General features: G+C 42.0%; 1 protein-coding gene across 1 annotated transcript; it reads right to left on the bottom strand.

Moving 5' to 3' along the window:
- Positions 1-97: 97 nt before the first annotated feature.
- On the bottom strand, positions 98-20,430 carry miox (myo-inositol oxygenase). Its single transcript, XM_063072907.1, has 10 exons — positions 20,295-20,430; positions 18,846-18,938; positions 18,262-18,342; positions 13,505-13,667; positions 12,575-12,642; positions 10,422-10,531; positions 9,689-9,756; positions 8,283-8,332; positions 6,854-6,966; positions 98-2,764 (listed from the first exon to the last, which is right to left on the bottom strand). Exons 1-10 carry the CDS (start codon positions 20,325-20,327, stop codon positions 2,656-2,658), a joined length of 888 nt encoding a protein of 295 aa, XP_062928977.1. The 5' UTR covers positions 20,328-20,430; the 3' UTR covers positions 98-2,655.
- Positions 20,431-22,313: the final 1,883 nt, after the last annotated feature.

Raw genomic sequence — 22,313 nt, 5'->3', positions numbered from 1 at the left:
TCCTAAATGCAGTAGTGTGTGTGAGGTCCTGGAATAATTTTTGAATATTTGAGATGTATTTGGTATGCGTCAAACATTAGAAACTCCAGTCAATGCATAAGAAAAGAGCCAGGGAAATATTTTATTTCATTCATTTCTAGTACATGATCACTGGTGATATAGCAACATTTATTATCCAACCTTGTTTGTTCTTAAGAAGTGGCAGTAACCAATGTTCCTTCTTAGATGTGCGTGTGCACGCATCCTTTGCTACTGGCATACAAAGAAATTTAAGTTGTGCACAAAAGGTTGTCCCATCTACCTGGTAGGCATGTTAAGTATATTACACAATTGTGCACAAACACAATACCTTTTATGGTTTCTGATGTGGGTGGTGTTGACAACATGGAGTTTGCAATAATTTGTCTAGTCTTTAGAACTGGCTTATTCATACTGTTTTTAATTGAAGAAATTATTCAGTATGCACATGTCACTGGGCAAAAATTGCACAGCTCAATATTTTTGTACACATTGTTGACTTCAAATTAGAGGGAACATTGGTGGTAACCCACTAACTGAATCACTGAAGTCCATCCAGCAAAGAAACTCGTAGAAGGCAGCCCTCGTATTTAGACCCAGTGATCTAAATCTAAGCCTAGATGGGATGTAATATGAAGGAAATGTGGTATTCGTATATATCTGATTCTTCGCAGAAGTTGTAAGTTCAGGGTGTGTTATCAAAGATGCTTTGGTATGTTGCTGACAATCTTGTAGAAGATACACATTGCAACCACAGTGCACCAGTGGTAAAGGGAATGAATGGTCAAGACAATAATTCTGATGGTGTTCCAGTTTATACCAGGTGCTGTTGGAGATTCAAGATCTATATTTCAATTATAAACTTCACATTTCAATGCATAGTTTCTGATCTCCTTCACCATGAACAGAGACAATTTCAGACATGCACCATACTGATGCCCCACTTTCTCCATCTGACAATGCTTGTGAGGAAAACTTATCATTGGTACTCCAAATGCTGAATGGATGCCTTACCGCATAAGGAGGTGAATGAATGTTGCAGCAACTTGCACCCTCCAGTGGGGACTGAAGGAAGGCACTTTATCATTTCTCTGGTGTAGTCTAAATTTTTTCTACTGAACCAACTGTTGGTTTAGTGTTCAAGTAGACTAAGTTAAAGAGAATTCTGTTAAGGGGTAATTGCTGTATTACAAACTTAGTCTCCCCAGAAATCATTGATATCAACCTCTCTCTCAAAGGTCTTGGGGGCCTTTCTCTCAAATTAGTCTCCACCACCATTAGCTCTCTTTCCTGGTTGAACTTGTTCTCACTTTGAACAACTCATTTAACTGCATCCACAGCATCAAAATATAAGGTGCAGCCATGGGAATTTTTTGTGTCTTCACGGGACGTTAGAATTATCCTAGTGTCAAACTACCTTCAGCTCTCCCTTGTGCCTCTTCTTCCATTATATTACTCTGTTGTCCTGCATCCTGAGCTTCTAGATGCCTCTCATTTTGATTCTTGAATGCACTCTGATTCTAGCCTCAGTCTTTAGCCTCTTTCAGTGAAACCCAAAAGCATTAGTCAATCTGATTTACTCTTTTTCTTATTCCACAGATGCCATCTGACCTCGTAAGTGTTTCCTGTGCTCTATTTTTATTTCAGATTTCTAGCAGCTGTAATGATCTGCTTTCCAGTATCTTGTGCCTCAGTTTCCAATACTTCCTGTTGTAAATTGTTCTTTTTACATTTTCTGTAGGCACCACCACTACCTATGATATTTAAATTTGCATGGTGTCCACCCTTCATATACATTGCCTTCATTATCTCCATCTCTCCCATCTTACTGATTTTTAACTTTTTCAGCATAGTTGAAAAGCTGCTAATCTGAAATGATACGTTGCTCTCAACAATAGTTACCTGACATCAATTCCCCATTTTATGACTTACCATCACTTGGTCCAGATGAATGTAGTCTTGAGCTATTCACCCACTTGGCTGAAGATGTTGCACATCAACAGTGCTGTCTGTAACTAGAAAGTTGTGGGTCCTATAAATTTAGTGTTGGAGTATTTGTGTTTTCCAAAGGCTTGTGTACATCTCTTCCTACTGCTACCAGTAAAATTCAGAATAGAATTTTTAAGTAATCAAAAACTTCATATTAATCAGCATATGGTTTTACTTCAAGGTTCTTGCTTGTTCCAAAGTTTCTTCTTGGGCTTGATGTCAGATAGAGGAGAGAAATAGCAGAGTTGGGGTTCTGTCAGCAGTGGTGTTTAGAAAGGCACTGGGTTGATGAGTTATTGGGTAAAACATAACACTGAAAGCTAGATAACAGGATAAGCTTAAAACTATGGAACATGAGCAATATTTTCATTTGAGAGCAAGGTGTTCCTTGGAAATGCATGAATTTTGAACATATATTGATGTTCTAAATCTAAAGGTCATCATTGGTTTCAGAATGCAGTTCAAAATCTTTAATCAATATCATATACTCTATCTTTTTCATTCCACAGATGATGTCTGACCTGGTAAGTGTTCACTGCTCTGTTGCTATTTCAGATTTCTAGCAGCTGCAGTGATAGGCTTCTTCAGTTCTTTGTGACTCATACTTCCTGTTTTTGATCATCATCTCCCAGGAGAGAGTTCTGCTGGTTACCAATGTAATTTCCCAGGACAGTACTTGTCAATCAGTTGTTGATAATAGGACTGTAGCTTCTTTATATCAGGTAAATCAGTGCTCTTGGTGTACAGATCAAACTTACTGCAGACACAGAAGAGGTTTGTTACTTTAACAAAAGGCTTTCAACATCTATTGACTAATCATCCCATTGTAACCCTTTCCCATTACAGCCTTTTCTACCTAAAGTGCCCATTGTAGCCTCTGATAGCTCAGCACCCTACCCAGTAATTTAAATATGCCCAACTGTAATCATTCTCATCTCATTGTACCCCATTAGACTTCATCCAATTAACCTAAAATAATGTAATTACCCTCTATTTCCATCAGTTTCTAGCCCTTTCTCTTTTCCTGTTTCTATTTTAAATGCTGAAATCAGCCCATTTTCACATCCTTTGGGAAGATTAAACTTGATGCAGAATGATTTGGGTACATTAGAAAAAGGCAATCAACATGGAAAGCCCCTTTCCATTACCTATATATCCCATTTACATTCTTTCCTACCCCATCATATTCTTCTCCCCCCAAAATGCTCATCATAGACTTAACTTCGGTTTCAGATTTACTCTGTGCAAACAGCACCATCCCATATTCATAGTGATTCAAATAGTCTATAATCCACAAGCACTGATTGCATGGGACATCTGATTTCATTAGGGAGCTTAAGGTAAAGGAACCCTTAGAAGTCAGGGATCAGATAGAATTCTTCCTGCAGTTTCAGAGGGAGAAGCTAAAGTCAGGTGTATCAGTGTTACAGTGGAGTAAAAAGAATTTACAGAGGCATGAGAGAAGAGCTCGCCAAAGTTAATTGGAAGGGGACACTACCAGTGATGGCTGGAGTTTCTGGGAGCAATTTGGAAGTCAAAAGAAAGATACATCCCAAAGATAAAGAAATATTTTAAAGGGAGGATAAGGTAAAGTTGGCTGACAAGGGAAGTCAAAAACAGCATAAAAGGAAAAGAGTGGGCATATAGTTTAGCAAAGAAATAGTGGGAAGTTAAGAGGATTAGGAAGCTTAAACACCAACAGAAAATAACTAAAAAAAGAATCATAAGGAGAGACAAGGTGGGTACCAAACGTTTTTTCGGATATATGTAATGCCCTGGTTCATATTTTTACTGTATGTATTTCATTTAGCAGTCTGTTCAGATTTCAGCTTGTTTGGGTAATTGTTGAAGACGAGGGATGAGGAGAAATGTGTGCCGCCGAATTACGATGGTAGAGCTGAGGGGAGGTTTCTCTGGTGAAGCTTGAGGCTTTTGTTCCGGGGGCGGGGGGCGCGATGAAGAGAGAAAAGGCCAGGGAGAACCGGTCATAGGAAACGACCCGGTGGGAGCCCCTTTTGTTCGAGATGGATTGCCGGCGACGTTCGGAGGGGAGTGTGTGCTTTCATGCTGACCGAGAACCCGGCGTGTGAGTGACGGAGAAGTTCAAAATGAGCTCCAACTTGTGCACGTTTGACTATTAATTAAAATGGATCCTTTTCTTATTTGTTTTTCTTCACTAACCCTTTAGTTAAGATTCATAAATATAATTCCTTTAATTGTATACTGTCTGTTATTTCGTAGCACTAATTTGTAACAGGGTAGCAAATTACACAGTGCCCACACAAACCGGGATCTGGAGTGGGAGAGCTGTCTCAATCTTACGAATTCGGTGGGACAGGAGAGTGTCTTCCCTAGAGTTAAGCAGCCAAGGAAACCAGAGGGATTCATATATAAAGACTAAAAGTGAATATCAGACTGCTAGAAAATTTAAGCTGGAGAGGTATTAATGGGGAACAAAGAAATGGTGGACAAACTTAATAAGTATTTTGCATCAGTCTTCACTGTAGAAGTCAGTATGCCACAAATTCGAGAGTATCAGGGGGCATAAGTAAGTGTGGTTGCTGTTTCCAAGGAGAAAGTACTTGGGAATCTGAAAGGTCTGAAGACCTGGACCAGATGGACTACACACCAGAGGTTCTGAAAGACGTAGCTGAAGAGATTGTGCAGCCATCAGTAATATTTCAAAAATCTTCTGGAATCGTTCCAGAGAACTGAAAATTTGCAAAAGTCATTCCAGTCTTCAAGAAGGGAGGGAGGCAGAAGAAAGGAAATTATAGGCCAATTAGACTGACATCAATTGTTGGGAAGATGTTGGAGTCACAGGTGGATAGGGTAGTTAAGAAAGCTTATGGGGTGTTAGCTTTCATAAATCGAGGGATAGAGTTTAAGAGTCGCGATGTAATGATGCAGCTCTATAAAACTCTGGTTAGGCCACACTTGGAGTACTGTGTCCAGTTTTGGTCGCCTCACTATAGGAAGGATGTGGAAGCATTGGAAAGGGTACAGAGGAGATTTACCAGGATGCTGCCTGGTTTAGAAAGTATGCATTATGATCAGAGATTAAGGGAGCTAGGGCTTTACTCTTTGGAGAGGAGGAGGATGAGAGGAGTCATGATAGAGGTGTACAAGATAATAAGAGGAATAGATAGAGTGGATAGCCAGCGCCTCTTTCCCAGGGCACCACTGCTCAATACAAGAGGACATGGCTTTAAGGTAAGGGGTGGGAAGTTCAAGGGGGATATTAGAGGAAGGTTTTTTACTCAGAGAGTGGTTGGTGCATGGAATGCACTGCCTGAGTCAGTGGTGAAGGCAGATACACTAGTGAAGTTTAAGAGACTAGTAGACAGGAGGAATTTAAGGTGGGGGGTTATATGGGAGGCAGGGTTTGAGGGTTGGCACAACATTGTGGGCCGAAGGAACTGTACTGTGCTGTACTATATTCTATTCTATTCTGTTATTAAGGATGAGATTTTTGCATGCTTGGAAGCACATGATAAAATAGCTAACAGTATGGTTTCATTAAGGAGAAATCTTGCCTGATGAAACTTGGAACTCTATGAGGAAATAAGCAGGATAGACAAAGGGGAGTAAGTGGTTGTTGTGTGCTGGGCTTTCAGAAGTTTGCGGACAATGCAATGATAGGTGGAGGGACAGGTAGTGTTGACAAAGCAGGCAGTCTGCAGAAGGACTTGAACAGATTGGGAGAATGGGCAAAGAAGTGGCAGATGGAATATTGTACTGCAAATAGTATGGTCATGCACTTTGGTAGTAGGAATAAAAGCACATACTGTTCAAAAATCAGAAGTGCAAAAGGGCTTGGGAGTTCTTGTGCAAGATTCACTAAAGGTTAACTTGCAGGTTGAGTCAATGGTAAGGAAGGGAAATGCAATGTTAGCACTCATTTCAAGAGGACTAGAATATAAAAGCAAGGAAGTAATGCTGAGACTTTATAAGGCATTGATCAGACCGCACGGAGTATTGTGAGCAGTTTTGTGCCCCTTATCTAGGAAAAAATATGCTGACATTGGAAAGGGTCCAGAGGAGGTTTAAGAGAAGGATTTCAGTAATTAAAGGGTTAATGCGTGAGGAGCATTTGATGGTGCTAGACCTGTACTTTATGGAGTTTAGAAAAATGAGGGGGAGATCTCATCAAAACCCATCAAATATTGAAAGGCCTTGATACGATGTGTGGGGGAGTCTAGAATCAGAGATGAGGAATTATTTTAGTCAGAGGGTAGTGAATCAGTAGAATTCATTATCGCAGATGGCCGTGGAAGCCAAGTCATTGAATATATTTAAAGTGGAGGTTGATAGTTACTTGATTAGTAAGGGCATCAAAATGTACAGGGAGAAGGTGTGAGCATGGAACTGAGAGGGATAACGAAGTGCCATGATGAAATGGCAGTGCAGACTCAGTGGGCTGAATGGGTCTAATTCTGCTCCTGTGACTTATGGACATTCCACAAACAACTCACCCTTGTGACCCTCTGCTCAACACTGATCCCAGTTACATTCTGCCAATAATCTGAACACTGGCCCTGTGACATACCCCTGGTGATTCCAGTGCTAACTTCAGAGACTCTTCTGCACTGACTTTGGTGACAAAATTAGTGACTTTGGCACTTAACTCTGTGACACTCCCCTAGTATCCTTAACATTGACCTTGTTAGATATTTGTAGTAAACCCAGGGCATTCCATAGATAATGCCAGTTGGCTATGGCTGACCAGTTGCCAAAGTTCCTCCAGTTTCTGAGCTACCATGTCTGATGTGTCTCCCTAAAACACTGAAAGATCAAATCTACAGAATGTCTATTAAAAATCTTGTGGTATTTTTAACGGACTCACTTGAAATCTTTAACCCACTCCAGCATTTTCAGGTCTTTGCTGTTACAGAGATGCATGTAATCTCCCTTGCTGTGCCAGGGATAGAATGAATGGTAGCGGATAATGTACAGTCCCTACAATAGGCATACATGCACAAGTCAAGGCAGAGGCCCAACAAATGGACACAGACAAAAATGGATAATAGCCATGTAAGTAATTGACAGCCATGCATCCCCCTGTACACACAAAAAGACATTCATTTTTTAATAATAAAACATTTTACAAACACAGGGCTTTCCCAAATTACAAATGACATAACCTACAGAAATCTGACAACGTGAATTCTCCCAACAGTTTTAAAACCATTTTTCAAGTTAGTTGTAATAAAACAATTCACTTTTTAAAGTAATGACTAGATACAATATATATTCAATTAACTTAATTATAGGTTATGTTAGTGGTTAGTGAATGGGAAAAAAATGTAGCAGTTGTAGGTTTAGTGATAAGAGTTATGGATAGAAAATGGACATTTTTGACCTATGGAAAATCAGTTTACGGGCAGTTTCCAGGAACAGAATCCTTGCACATTCCAGGGATAGCCTATTCTTCATACCCCCCATTTTTTTTTCTTCCCAGGACTCCCACAGTACTAACTTCTCAGTGCTTGTTCCATACTGTCCCTTAAGCAGGACAGACATACCCTCCATACCAATACTCCCTTAGCAAAGAATTTCTAACTGCTCCACCAGTACTGCATCCCTCACCAGTTGGAGCCCCTACAGTCCTCCATTGCCAACCTGTGCAGTTGTGTCTCAGTACCTGCCACTTTGACAACGCAGCACTCCAGCAGAAAAGGCAAAGTAAGAAAAACATGGAAGAAAAAAAATTACAGCAGTGGGAAGGGGTGTATATTTGAATTCTATAATTTCTTGTAACCAGTATTGTATTTCCAATGTCTATGTTTTCCTTTGATTCTACTCTTCTGACTATAATAGCTGGTATTTAAAAGTAGTTGTTACTTTGCCACCTTTCGTTTGCACCCTTTCGCAGAAATTTCTCTGTTCTTTCCACCCTCTCTCCTCTGCAATTCAACATAGTTGTGTTGTCACTTCTTTATTGTGATGAAGGGTAATTAATCTGAAACTTTTTCTTGATCTCCATCAGTACAATTTTATTGGTAATATACTTCACCTTTGGCCCTGTCTTAATGATTGCTGTGTCCCTCAGTAACAACTGCAGTATTCTCTCTAGATTGACCTGGATCGTGTGTTTTAATTTCTGAAAACTATCAACTAATGACTATAAGTTGGTCATGTCACTGACTCAGCTAACATTGCATCAGTGATTTCATGGTACATTGTGTAGTTAACAGTAATCATAATGACTGTTGTGATTATCCAACTAATTGAGGTAGACACCCAGAGAAGATACAAAACTGATTCATAATTACCTCTTCAGGAAGTTTACATCCATTAGTTTTCAGCACATTATACATATATTCTGCAAGGGAGAAACCAGAGCTTTAGAAATTAAAGTTCAAAGTAACTATATTATCAAAGTATGTATACAACTTGTGAGATTCATCTTCTTGCAGGCACCCACAAAATAAAGAAACACGATAGAATCCATGGAAGAGCACACACAACCAATGTGCTAAAAGGAAAAAAATGTGCCAATAATAATAAAAAGTAATACGAAGAATGACTCCAGAGCTGTTCTCAGAGTGTGACCTTAACAGAATTATAAATGGATTTCATGTTCAGTGCTTTCCCTTCTTCCCCTGCAGATATGTAGTCCTGCATCACATTAACCAAGCAAATTGCAGCGTTCAATGCAACCAAGCTGCCTGTTGTAAAAGTTTCAAAGACAAATCTATGTCGATTTCAATAATTACTTGGCTCCACCTTGTACTTCTACAATAAATAGGACTCGTGTAAATAGGACTTATCCCTCTAAAACAGCCAGTTCTAGATGGTAATTGTTACCTTCTCATTCACTGACTGTCGTTGGAACTCTGTCTTGGGTTCAAAGAACTTCATGCACAGTTCCTTCCATTTGACCGATTCTGCCCGCACTGATAAATCTCCAGCTGAAGCTGTCACATAATCTTACTGGCTGCTTTGTCATCTCTGGTTATGTACTTCCTTTCCAAATCCTTCATAATTTATCTTTCAAATGACGTTCTAGTCTTTTCTTCCATACAAATCATTCAGTGTAATAACTCAGGTGGAGGGGGGAAAATATTGAACTTATTTTGGCCTTTGTTGCAAGAGGATTTGAACACGAGTAGAAACATCTTGTTTTAATTATCTGGGACTCTGGAGAGGCCACGTCTTGAATATTGTGTACATGTCTGGTCTCCCTACTTAAGGAAGGATATCACTCTAATGGAGGGAAGGCAGGTCAGCAAATGTTCATCAGATTGATTCCTGGGATGCCAGATTTATAAGGTGAGACTAGACTGGGACTATACATTTGACTATGGAAGACTAAGAGGCAGTTTCATTGAAACATATAAAATTCTTCTGATGCCAGAAAGAGCACGTATAGGGATATATATATAGGGTGCCGAAGACTTGCACGGTACTGTTTGTGGAACGAAGGGCGGGTCTGTGAATCTGGTGGGAGCAAAGGCTGTTGGGGATGGTGAACTGAGGAAGGGGTGTGGGACAGGTGGCAGAGAAGGAGTACCAGGGCCGCGGGGTAGAATAAGATTACTACATTTCTGTGCACCTGAACCCACTTCACAGCTGAACATTCCCTTCTACATCTGCAGTTTGGACAGTTCATCAGCTACAGCTCCCTTGCAGATCCCCCATTACTACTCACGGTGCTGTACTCGCTATCACCACTTACCATCGTGACCCCACGACATCAGCACTTTATCCAAACCACAGTTAGGCTCATAAATCCCATAAAGTGAGCTGCAGAACATGAAAGGAAATCGTTTACAGCACAAGCTTTACCAAGGCAGCAACCTTCTATTCTCAATCTAAAACTTTTCCGCACACTTCTATTTTAAGAGAGTGAGACAAACGATTAAACAGTTATCTGAATAAAGAAGGATTATGAAGGTATGAAACCTGTCTGTCTCTTGCTGCAGTTTCAGGATATTGAATATTATTCTATTAATGGTGAGTCTTCCTATTGTGGGCAGAAAGCAACAGATTAGTACTGCCCCTTCTAATCCCCTTCCCAATAGAGCATTTTCAATCACCTTCTCCCCCGTTTCAACTTCTACTCATGTTCTGTAGCTGAATACATTTAGGAATGGTTCAGATAGGTGGTAGATTTTAAGGAACCTCTTAAAGTCAGAGAGAAGTTCAATTGAGGACGTTCCTTTAACATCCGTGAGGTAGTGCTTACAGGCTAATTAAATTCATTGAGGGAAAATGAGGAAAGACAATGTGTCAGCACAGTCAACCAATTTGAATTTTTGGGAGGATCAAAGGACATAGACTCCAGCAGCCTATTGTGAGTCGGAAGCTGAAAATATTCCAAATCTCACCTGTTTTGGTTAACTTCATGGAGAGATTTGAACTGAGAGCTCAAAGTGAACGTGTGATGAAAGAGGAATCAGGATCCTTACCTGTATCTCGGGTCCTTAAGATCCGGATTGTCTGCAAATGTGGTATCCCTGTAAACTATGGAATCCTGAAACTTGCACCCGACTGGGTAAGTGTCTCCAACCACACACCACTGTGGAGAGGCAATGACCATAAGCAAAACTGTAATCTAGTACAGGTGTCCCACAAATCAGCATGCCTTTCCCAGGACAAAGCTCCTACCAGTCAGCCCAAAAATCATTGCAGCTTACAGATAAAGGCATTTCATTAAAAAAAAATTACTCCCAATAAAATTTCATCTTAACATAGTAAAAACATCTCAAGGTGCTTCACAAGAGCTGTACCAAATAAAGAAATGGCCACTAGATCATATGAAACATCAGTACTGACAAAAGCTTGGTTAGATGTCAGGTTTAAAAGGTCACCTTAAAGGAGGAAAGTGGAGGAGAGAAGGTTAGGAAGTTGGTGTCAGGGATGAAACTTTAGAGGATTAGAAAACAAGAAAAACAATTTTGAAATTGAGAAGTCAGAATCTGGGAGACTGGTTAAACTTCAGGGTGGGGGTTGGGTCATATTACAATCAGTTTTATGCACCACATTCACAGAATATATTGCAGTGCAGTGAGGTACCAGAATGAAAAGAGAGTGAAAAGGTTAAATTCTAAGGGAAGGTTGAAAAAAAAATAGACACATTCAATAACTTTATGAAATATGCAAGGAGAAGTTTAAAAACTTAACCGAAAGGGTTGGGTTTTAAACAGCAACTTAAGAATGAAGGAGGGAAATGACTAAAACTTTAAGTCTTGGCATCTGAGTTGGATTTCATTGATGGAGCGATGAAAAGCTAGAATAGGCAAGATGCCAGAATTGGAGGAGGGCCAAAACCTTTGAAATTTATTGGGTTGAAAGAAATTACTTGGATTGGAGGAAGAAACTCACAAAATTGTTTGATGAGAGTAAGAGCCATTGCCAATACAAATCGGCAAACACAAGGTGAACGGGTGAAAAGAACTTGGTGCAGTTCAGGATATGGGCAACAGACTTTTAAGGGAGGTTTCAGTACAGGGGATTAAGATTATCTAAATGAAAAGCTCATTGAATAAATTAATAGGTTGAATAGAGAAAACATTTAGTCTTGCTGGAAATTTCAAATCAAGCTAATAAATAAGTGTCCGGACACTTAATGGTGATGTCAGGAGCCAGACTGTGACCATCAAGGTATCAAGAACTCTCTGAATCAAAAGATATGGGTATTTACAATTAGTATGTAAACTGGTTACTATAAATTAGCCCTCATAGTTTGTGTTTGGAGAATGAGGGAGTTAAAGGGTCTCTATTTCCTGAGGAGACTGAGGTCCTTTAACATTTGCCGGACGATGCTGAGGATGTTCTACGAGTCTGTGGTGGCCAGTGCTATCATGTTTGCTGTTGTGTGCTGGGGCAGCAGGTGGAGGGCAGCAGACACCAACAGAATCAACAGACTCATTCGTAAGGCCAGTGATGTTGTGGGGATGGAACTGGACTCTCTCACGGTGGTGTCTGAAAAGAGGATGCTGTCCAAGTTGCATGCCATCTTGGACAATGTCTCCCATCCACTACATAATGTACTGGGTGGGCACAGGAGTACATTCAGAGCCTCATTCCACCGAGATGCAACACAGAGCATCATAGGAAGTCATTCCTGCCTGTGGCCATCAGACTTTACAACTCCTCCCCTGGAGGGTCAGACACCCTGAGCCAATAGGCTGGTCCTGGACTTATTTCCTGGCATAATTTACATATTATTATTTAATTATTTATGGTTTTATTACTATTTAATTATTTATGGTGCAACTGTAACGAAAACCAATTTCCCCCGGGATCAATAAAGTATGACTATGACTATGAAGTCAGTATGGGTTGTAGGAAAATAAATGGAAGAATGGGATTGTTCTGAGAGGCAGCATTGTCAACAAGCCAAATGTCCTCTTTCTATATTATTCGAGGATATGAGTTATAGAAGCAAGGACAGGTACCATGGATAGACAAGGTAAGAGAGATAGTTAACTGAATCCAGGACCTCTGAAAGGGGCTAAATAATCTTCTCCTGTTCCTCTGTTCATAGCAATCTTTATGGTTACATACGTCAATGCCTCTTCCCTGATTCACTCAAGATTCTCTCCTCTCTCTGCCTTACCTGTGGCTCCCCCCAGATTATGAGGATTTTTCCAATATCGTGTATCAGTCCAACCAGGTGCAGCCAGTCTACAAAACAAACAAACCCAAACTAATCGCAATACAACAGAACAAAAAATCCTAATTCAAAAACTAAAAAACTGAAGACTGGAAATACTCAGTGGGACAAGCAGAGGATCCAAGTCAGCATTTTGACTATTGCTCAGCAACCCTCGTCATTTCAAATACTCTGCCCCATATTCTCCTCCCAGTCTTTGACCACTCCATCCCTCCAAGCATTTAAACTCTTTGACTTTATGACACCTAATCCAAGGGAGTTTATGACATCCTCAATTCATCCAACCCTAATCCAGAGCATTGTAAACGTTGTCCCTAAATATCTGATTCATACCAATAAGCAAGAACCCAGGTGAACCAGTGAACAGAACAGCACTAACAGAATACAGAGTGATTTCTGGAGTCCTGATGAAGGGTCTCAGCCCAAAACAACAACTGTTTATGCTTATCCATAGGTGCTGGGTTCCTCCAGCATTTTGTAAGTGTTGCTTGGATTCCCAGCACCCGCAGATTTTCTCTTGTTTGTTGCAGAGTGAGCACTGCATACTTGCAGGGACAGTGCTGACAAAGAGTCGCACTGGGGGTGTGACATTAATGAAGGGAGCCGCTGCATGCTTGGAGGGAGGGCAGTGTCAGAGTCAGCCCTGAAGAACTATTGCACTGTTGAAACAGCAGTGCACTCTCAGAGAGACTGTAGTGCTCTGACTCAAACATTATGAAATCATCATCCACCAATCATTTCTGCACACGTGTGTGTATCCCACTGACACTGAGTTCCTGCCTGCATATCCTCGAGTGTGTATGTTTGCTGTTGTCTCACTGTCTCCACCTGCCTTTGTCTCCTTGTGCCTGTGATTGTCAAACACATTCTTACCCAGGCTGGGATAAATCCTCCTGAGTCCCTCTGCTGTCTGGTAGGCATGGAAAGAGTTTGGAAAATCCACGTCAGGGTCAGATTCATCAACTAGATAGTCAAGCTCCTCTAGAGCTTCCATCACTGTCATCTCAGCCTGCAAACAAGGGACCCACTGAGAAATCTGCAATCAAAGATACAGAGACAAATAGGTCACTTGGACACCAGCAAAACGATCATTCAACAAAAAGATTTTCCTACCCTAATTTCACACTTATCTGTCATCTTGGGACAGGCCTACAGGTAGTGTACCACCCGTCACTTTTGTCCCTCACCGCACCAAACTCTACCTTTTCATTTTCCCCTTTCAGCTGCTCAGAGGTGTAACTTGGCTGAATGGTGACAGGATAGTAAGAAAGTAATGATGACAAAGGCCTCCTGTCACTGGTTAGGCTCCAGGTAAAATACTGTGGCCAGTTTCAGCACTATATTTTAGCACGGGTGTCATGACCTTTGAGAGATGAAAGACATGTACTTCAATGTACCAGACATGAAGAGTTAAATGGATTCACTCAATAAACTGGAATATTGTGCTGAGAACTGAACTGGCTGAGAGGAGATCTGATAAAGACATTCAAAATCATACACAGTTCTGAGGTGTACAGTATGATTTTAAATGTCACTGGGGGAAATTGAGCCCATCAGGAGAAATGCAGAAAGGTCAGACATGAGAGGACACAGAACCGGAAAGTGTCATGAGGAATCACAATGAAGTGTGGCGAACTGGAATATACCATCCATAAAGTCAGTGCAAGAGAGAGTCATTCAGCTTGGAACAAGTCCTTCAGCTCAACTTAACCACGCTGAGCTAGTCCTGTGCTCCAATCTGTACACACTACTCCAAGCGCAGTCTCACCCATGTCTTATATAACCTCCCAACTTCTACCTCAATGCTCTCACTGATGAAAACCAGGATTTTAATGCCTTCTTCACCACCCCTTATAACTGTGGTACTGCTTTCAGTGATTTATGTTCTACCATTACACTCCCCAGGGTTCTGGTATTCACTGTAAAAGTCCTACCCTAGTTTGATCTCCCAATAAACCTCACATTTGTTTGGATTGAAATCCATTTGCTAATCCTCAGCGCACATACCAAGCTGATCTCGACACACTGTAATTTTTCATAACTTTCTATCTACACTACCTACACCACATAAGTTACTAGCATCCACAAACCTGCCTTGTATCTTAACATACAAATTGCTTATGTAAATTATGAACAACAAAGGTCCCAGAAGCGACCTCGGTGGCAGACCACTAGACACAGACCTCCAGTCTGAGAGGCGACCATTACCCTCTGCTTCGTACCACTAAGCCAATTGCAAATTCTGGATCCCGTATGATTTAGCCTGCCATGAGGAGGCTTGTCAGAGGCCTTGCTAGCAACCATATAGAAAACATTAACTGCCCTATCTTCATCTACTCTCTTGTTACCTCCTCAAAGAATTCCAAGAGACTTCTCAGACTAGACTTATCATGCACAAAGCTGTGCTGACTGTCACAAATCGGACCCTGTCTCTTCAAATGTGGTCGATCCTGTCCCTTAGAATATTCTCCAGCAAGTTACCCATCAGGTTAGATGTTCGACTCAGCGGCCTGTAATTTCCTGGTATGCTTTTGTACTGCTTTGAATCAGTGGATTGGACAATATTCAGGAACTCATCTTTGGATCTAAATGAATAGGCCACAGTTGTCACTGTCTTCATCAAGACCAATGTGGATGTGCTTCAAAACCATACTAGACATATCCAAACCAAAAGCCATGGATGAAACAGAATCTTCAGAGTCTGCTGAGGGCTAGATCTGTGGCGTTCAAGATCAGTGATCCAGAACTATACAAGAAGTCCAGGTAGGACCTACAGAAGGCTATTTTAAGAGCTAAAAAACAATTCCAATTGAAGTCCAAAATGGAGTTGATTTCATGTCAGCTTCGGCAGGGTTTGCAGGCCATTATTTCTTACAAACCTAACATCATGAACGGCTATGATGCTTCACACCCAGATGAGCTCAACGCCTTTTATGCATATTTTGAAAGGGAGAATAAAACTAAACCTGTGCAAATCCCTGAAAGATCTGGTGACCCTGTGATGCTGGTCTCGGAGAACAATGTCAGAACATCTTTCAAAAGGGTGAACCCTCGCAAGGCGTCAGGCCCTGATGGTGTACCTGGCAGGGCACTGAAAACCTGTGCCAACCAACTGGCAGCACTGTTCAAAGACATCTTCAATCTCCCTGCTGCAGCCAGAGGTTCCCACCTGCTTCAATCATACCAGTGCCCAAGAAGATCCGGGTAAGCTGCTTCGACAACTGTCGCCCAGTTGCACTCAGATTGACTGTGATGAAGTGCTCTGAGAGGTTGGTCATGGCCAGAATCAACTCCTGCCTCAGCAAGGAGCTGGACCCTCTGCAATTTCTCCACCATCTAGGTCTACAGCAGACTGAATCTCACTGGCTTAGACCTTGGACTGCCTGGACCATAGGAATTCCTGTTATTTATTGATTATAGCTCAGTGTTCAACACAATCCTGCTCTCGGTACCAATCAACAAGTTCCAAAAACCTGGGCCTCTGTAACTCCCTCTGCAACTGGATCCATGACTCTCTCACTAGGAGGTCACAGTCCGTGCAGATCAGAAATAGCAATACTGCACTGAAAATCAACTCTAGCACGCTTCAAGAATGTGTGCTTAGCCCACTGCTCTACTCTCTCTACATCCATCTATAAATTTGCCAATGACACAACTATTGTTGGCAGAATTTCAGGTGGTGACAAGGAGGACTACAAGAGTGAGGTGGATCAGCTGGTTGACTGATGTCACAACAAACTTGCACTCAATGTCAGTAAGACAAAGGAATTGATTATTGACTCCAGGAAGGTGAAGTCGAGGGAATACACACCAGCCTTCATTGAGGTTTCAGTAGTGGAAAGGGTGAGCAGTTTCAAGCTCCTGGATGTCCACATCTCTGAAGAACTATCCTGGACACAACATATTGATGGATTTATAAAGAAGACATGACAGCAGCTATATTTCATTTGGAGTTTGAAGAGTTTTGGTGTGTCACCAAAGACTCTAGCACATTTCTACAGATATACTGTGGAGAGCATTCTAACCGGTTGCTTCATTGTCTGGTACGGAGGGACCATTGCAGAGAATCAAAAGAAGTTGCAGAAAGTTGGAAATTCAGACAGCTCTATCATGGGCACTAGCCTCCCCAGCATCGAGGACACCTTCAAAAGGCAATCCCTCAAAACCCCCATCACCCAGCACATGCCCTCTTCTCTTTGCTTCCATCAAGGAGGAGGCACAGCAGCCTGAAGGCACACTCTCAATGTTTTAGGAATGGCTTCTTCCCCTCCGCCATCAGGTTTCTGCGTGGACGATGCACCTATGTACACAGCCTCACTATTCATAGGCCAGAAATATTAAATCTGATTCTGATTCTACCCTTCATAAACAATGCTAGCACGTTAGCAACTCTCCAATCCTCCGGAACCTCACATTTAGCCAGCATCATAGAATCATAGAGCACTACAGCACAGAAAAATGCCCGTTGGTCCATCCAGTCCATGACAAACTATTGTCCTGCCTAGTCCCATCAATCTCCTCACTGAAGCAAAGATCTCTGCAACGTCTGCATAATTGTTCCTCTACAAGGTCTGAGAATGTACTAAGTCAGGTCCTGAGGAATTAGCCACCTTAATGCACTTTAAGGCTTCCAACAACTCCTCTTTGCTCATTTGCATGTTGTCCAAGACAACACCACTCATTTTTTAAAGAGAAATACTCACTAAAAAATTCATCCATTTCCTTTGGTTCCACACACAGATGGCCATGCTAATCTTTAAAGAGAATTACTTACTCCCTAGCCACCCTTTTACTCTTAATTTACCAACAGAGTCACTTGGGATTTTGCCTCACCTTGCCTGCCAGGTCCTTCTCACGTTTTCTTCCTGACCTCCTAACTTCCCTCTTAATTGGATGATCAGTCATGATCATACTGAATGGCGGTGCAGGCTCGAAGGGCCGAATGGCCTACTCCTGCACCTATTTTGTATGTTTCTATGTTAATTGCACTCCTACCCTTCTTATAGTCATCAAGAGATTCACTAATTCCCAATTGCTAATGCACAGTCCCACTTTTACTGCATGGGATCTCAATATCTCTTGTCAACCAGGGTCCCCAAACCCCACCAGGATTCGGGAGTAATTTTAAGACAGAATCATGTAACTATGAAAGAAATTTCTTACAGTACTAGGGAAAAGAGGAAAGGAGTGGGCTGATCAGACAGCTCTATTGTAATCATTATGACCCTTTCAGTCTGTCCCTTTAAGCCCAATAAAATAATATTTAATTGTAGTCTCTGTTGCAATTTGTGCAAAGTTGGGAGAGACACTACTGTATGCTGTTTTATGACATTCTGTAATATATACAATGATAACAACCATGATTTGATTCTTTGTAAAGTTAAATAATGATTTACTATTGGCCCGGACACCAAAGATAACTCCCCTTGTACTTGTTCAAAGCATTCTAGAGGATCTTCAGTGTATACCTGAGAGAGCAAATACTGTCTGTCTTTGAGTTAATATCTTATCTGAAAGACAAGTATGGCCAAGAAAGGTAAAATGGTTTCCTTCTGTGTTATGTTATTCTGCTAATCTATTCCAAAAGGGACTGACTGAGAGAAGAGGACTTTGATTTTTAACTTCTTAACCTTTCTCTTCACAAACTCCACAGTCTGGTGAGTGTGCATCTGTCGATATGTCTTCAAAACCCGGTCCTGGTGAATTCCATTCTAAATAAAGAACAAAGAGTCTACTTATTAAACCGTTCAATCCCATTGGGTTCCCCCTTGGCATCACTATAAAAAGCTAGTCTATACCTAGGATTGAATATAGACACAGAGCTGCACCTCAGCATGCACTCGCCCCGCTAACTCCCTCTTCCAGGACTCGCCTGTCTTTCTTTCACTCTCACACTCTCACTCTCTTTTGCTCCTTTCATCCCCTGAGAATGCGTAATTCTCTTTCTCTAACCCCCATAAATTGTTCTCCCCCAGAAGGTGTTCCATGTCTTTATCTACTCCTCGTTCTCCCTACCATCCCATCTCAGTCCTATTTTTTCTATGTATATCTATCACAAAACCCTGTACCCCACCTGCCCAGCTCAGGCGCATTTCATCCTCTCTATTTTTCTGTTGTACTCTCCTTGGAACTCTTCCACTCTTCCCAGCTCTGGTCTCCTGTCCACTGTACAGCTGTCCTGTAGATCCCTCCTGTGAGGCGGCTACCTACTCACCTCATAATTCCTGTATTCACTCTTGTTCTTATTGTTGTTCTGAGTCACCGCCTGGTCACGTTCCTGTTCCAAGGGTTTGGTGGAGATTAAACTCTGTAATGAAATGACAGGGAGTGGGATTAAGGAAAATTTATTTATATTGCATCTTACGAGAATTCTCAGTAAATATGGTTAATATTGCAGAACAGCAGCAACTTAATTAAGCAAATATCTGTTTTATTTGTGAAATAGTTTAAAGGGTAAATATTGTTGAGAAAACTAACAAAGAATCCCTTCCAAATGATAACATAGGGTCTTTTACAGTGGGACAGAATTTGGTTTTTGTGTAAAGATTAAACCCATAACTTGACAGCAGATAACACAAAGGACGGAAAAAAATGTGATGGAAGAGACAGATACGGCAATCCCATCATCAGGTACCGCAGAACACTGTTAAGAATGAGGTTCAATAAAACCTCCCCCTCAGATTCCTACAAGACAGTAAGAACAAGAAAGAGCGAGAGAATAATAAACAGAACAAGTTTGAGTGACAGTCGGGGAGCATCAAACACTGGAAAAATAATGGAACAACACATGCAGGGGTCTCCTCCTCTCTGTCACAGCTGAAAGCACTCATTTTGCTTATCACATAGAAACTGAGGTATCTCCATTCTCTCAGTGACCCTGTTCCCCTGCAGCCTCTTTTACTTAATTCATATACTCTGACATTCTCTTTCTCTTTTACTATTTTCTCTCTCTGAACTAGACCTTTCATTTGTGACTTGCTCACTCGTAACTCAGTATTCTCTCCTCAATATTGACCCAAGTGTCTCTCGCTTTGGCTTGTCCTTACTGCCTCGTTTCTTGCTTTTCCCTGGCAATTTCTCTCTCTCCCCCCTCTCCCTCTCTGTCCCCCCTCCCCCCTCCCTCCTTCTCCCCTCTCCCTTCCTCTCTCCTTTTCCCTTCCTCTCTCCTTCTCCCTTCCTCCCTTTCCCCTCTCTCTCCCCCCTCTCCCTCCCGCTCCCCTTGTCCCTTCCTCTCTCTCCCCCTCTCCCTTCCTCTCTCCTTCTCCCTTCCTCCCTTTCCCCTCTCTCTCCCCCTCTCCCTCCCTCTCCCCTTGTCCCTTCCTCTCTCTCCCTTCTCCCTCCCTCCCTCCCTCTCCCCTTGTCCCTTTCTCTCTCTCCTTTCTTCCTTCCTCTCCTCCCTTCCTCTGTCTCCCCCTCCTCTTCTCTCTCTCCCCCTCTCCCTCCCTCTCCCCCTCTCCCTCTCTCTCCCCCTCTCCTTTCCTCTCTCTCTGGTCTCTCTTTCTTCATAACTACCTTTCTGTCTCACTTCATTCTGTTTCAGTTTTCAAGTCTCTCCCTCCCCCTCCCTCTCTATCATTGCCCCTTTCCCTTTGTCACTTTTTCTTTCTCTCACTCCTTTGAGAGTATTTTTACCATAATTTTCACCACTTCTGGACAAACTCACCGTTGGTGACTGCCTCTTTGACTGCGTACTCATGGTGCCGCTGATTGTGTGTGTGTGTGTGTGTGTGTGTGTGTGTGTGTGTGTGATTAACCTCTCTTAAGTATCTCTCTGTGCATTGCGGAAAGGACAATGTTCAGGGTCAACAATGTTGCCTTTTTGCTCATCATTAGACAATTGAGATATGTTGTCGGTTACTCATTCTAAGGGGAGTTTATTGATTATCTCCATATCACTTTCACCTCACTGCTCATTTACCTGATTAATGACCTCATCACCAATAGCATAATATGTAGGTACAGCCATTACACTTTGACCTGCTTGTGGTTTGCTTGTTTATCTGTTTAGGTTTGCAATGTCTGTCTCCACACAAGAATGTGCTTTATCCACGTGTGTGTGTGTGTGTGTGTGTGTGTGTGTGTGTGTGTGTGTGTGTGTATATGTGTGCGGGGCGTCAAGTTACGTCTGTTCAGGCCATTGGTGAGCCAAGACATGAATGCACCTCTGCCTGTCCAGCTTTAGGAGGGATATCATTAAGCTGGAGATGGTGCGGAAATCATTTGGAGGGATGTCACCAGAACTGGAGGGCTTGAGTTACAAGGAGAGGCTGGGTAGACTGGGGCTAGAGTGCAGCAGGCTGAGGAGTAGCCTTACAGTATATAAAATCATGAGGGGCATAGGTAAAGTAAATGGTCACTGTGTTTTTCTTTCTAGGGGAAGGTCGTCTAAAACTAAAGGATATAGATTTATGGTAAGAGTGGGAGGATTTAAGGAGAACCTTTGGCAAGTTTTTTCCATACAGAGGGTGGAACAAGCTGCCAGAAGAAGTGGTAGATGTGGGTGCAATTACAACCTTTAAAAGGCATTCGGCCAAAGTCAAGGTCAATTTATTATCAAGGTACTTTCATGTCAGACACAGCACAGAACAGGCCCTTCCGGCCCTTCGAGTCGTGCTGCCCAGCAACCCACTGATTTAACCCTCGCCTACTCAGGGACAATTAACCTACTAACTGGCACACCCTTGGACTGTGAAAGGAAACCAGAGCTCACGGAGGAAACCCACAAGCACACAGAAAGGAACATACAGACTTGTCTAGATTTCAACTCCAAATCAGTTCAGAGTTGAGGTGAGTAAAGTTATCTATACTGGTTCAGGAGCCTGATGGTTCTAGGCTAATAATTTTTCCTGAACCTGGTGATTTGGGACCTAAGGTTCCTGTTCCTCCTGCCCGATGTTATTAGCAGCAAGGGAGCATGGCCTGAATTGTGGGGGTTCTTGATAATCGATCATGTTTTCTTGTGGCAGTGTTTCTTGCAAATGCGCTCACTAATGGGGAGGCTTTTGCCTGCGATGGACTGGGCTGTATCCACAACTTCTGTAGAGATATCATTCTGTCAGATATATGGATAGGGAAGATATGGAGTGATATGGGTCAAATACAGACAAATGGTACGAACTCAAGTAAACAACTGGCATGGACACGTTGGCCACAGGGCAATGACTCTATGTATCTGGTAAAACATCTCTGAATATGAATGTTCAGACTCATAAAGTCATATAGCACAGGAATAGGCCCTTCAGCCCAACGTGACATTCTAGCCGCCAAGTATTTATCAATTCTAATCCCATTTTCTAGCACAAGGCCCTTACCAAAGTTTCAGGTGCCTGTTCAAAAACTTCTTAAATATTGTGAGAATACATGTCCCCTTACACTCAGCTAGCATGTTCAGAATTCAACCATCCTCTGGGTGAAAAAAAAAATCCTCCATTCTCCTTTAAGTCTTCAGCCTTTTACCTTAAATCCAGCCTCTCAAATTATGAACACCTCTGCTAAAGGGAAAAAAATTCTCACCATCTACACCCCTCATAACTTTGTGTATCTCAGTCAGCAACCCGCCAGCCTCCTCCACTACAAAGAAAGCAAAACGAAGCCCATCCAGTCTGTCATCATGACTGAAGCACTCCATCCCGGGCAACACTCTGGTCAATCTCCTCTGCAGCTTGTCCACTGCAATCCCAAG

Source organism: Mobula hypostoma, chromosome 20, assembly GCF_963921235.1.
Source record: "Mobula hypostoma chromosome 20, sMobHyp1.1, whole genome shotgun sequence".
Classification (NCBI taxonomy): domain Eukaryota; kingdom Metazoa; phylum Chordata; class Chondrichthyes; order Myliobatiformes; family Myliobatidae; genus Mobula; species Mobula hypostoma.
The sequence above is the reverse complement of the archived record's forward strand: the minus strand, read 5'-3'. Positions and strand labels throughout refer to the sequence as shown.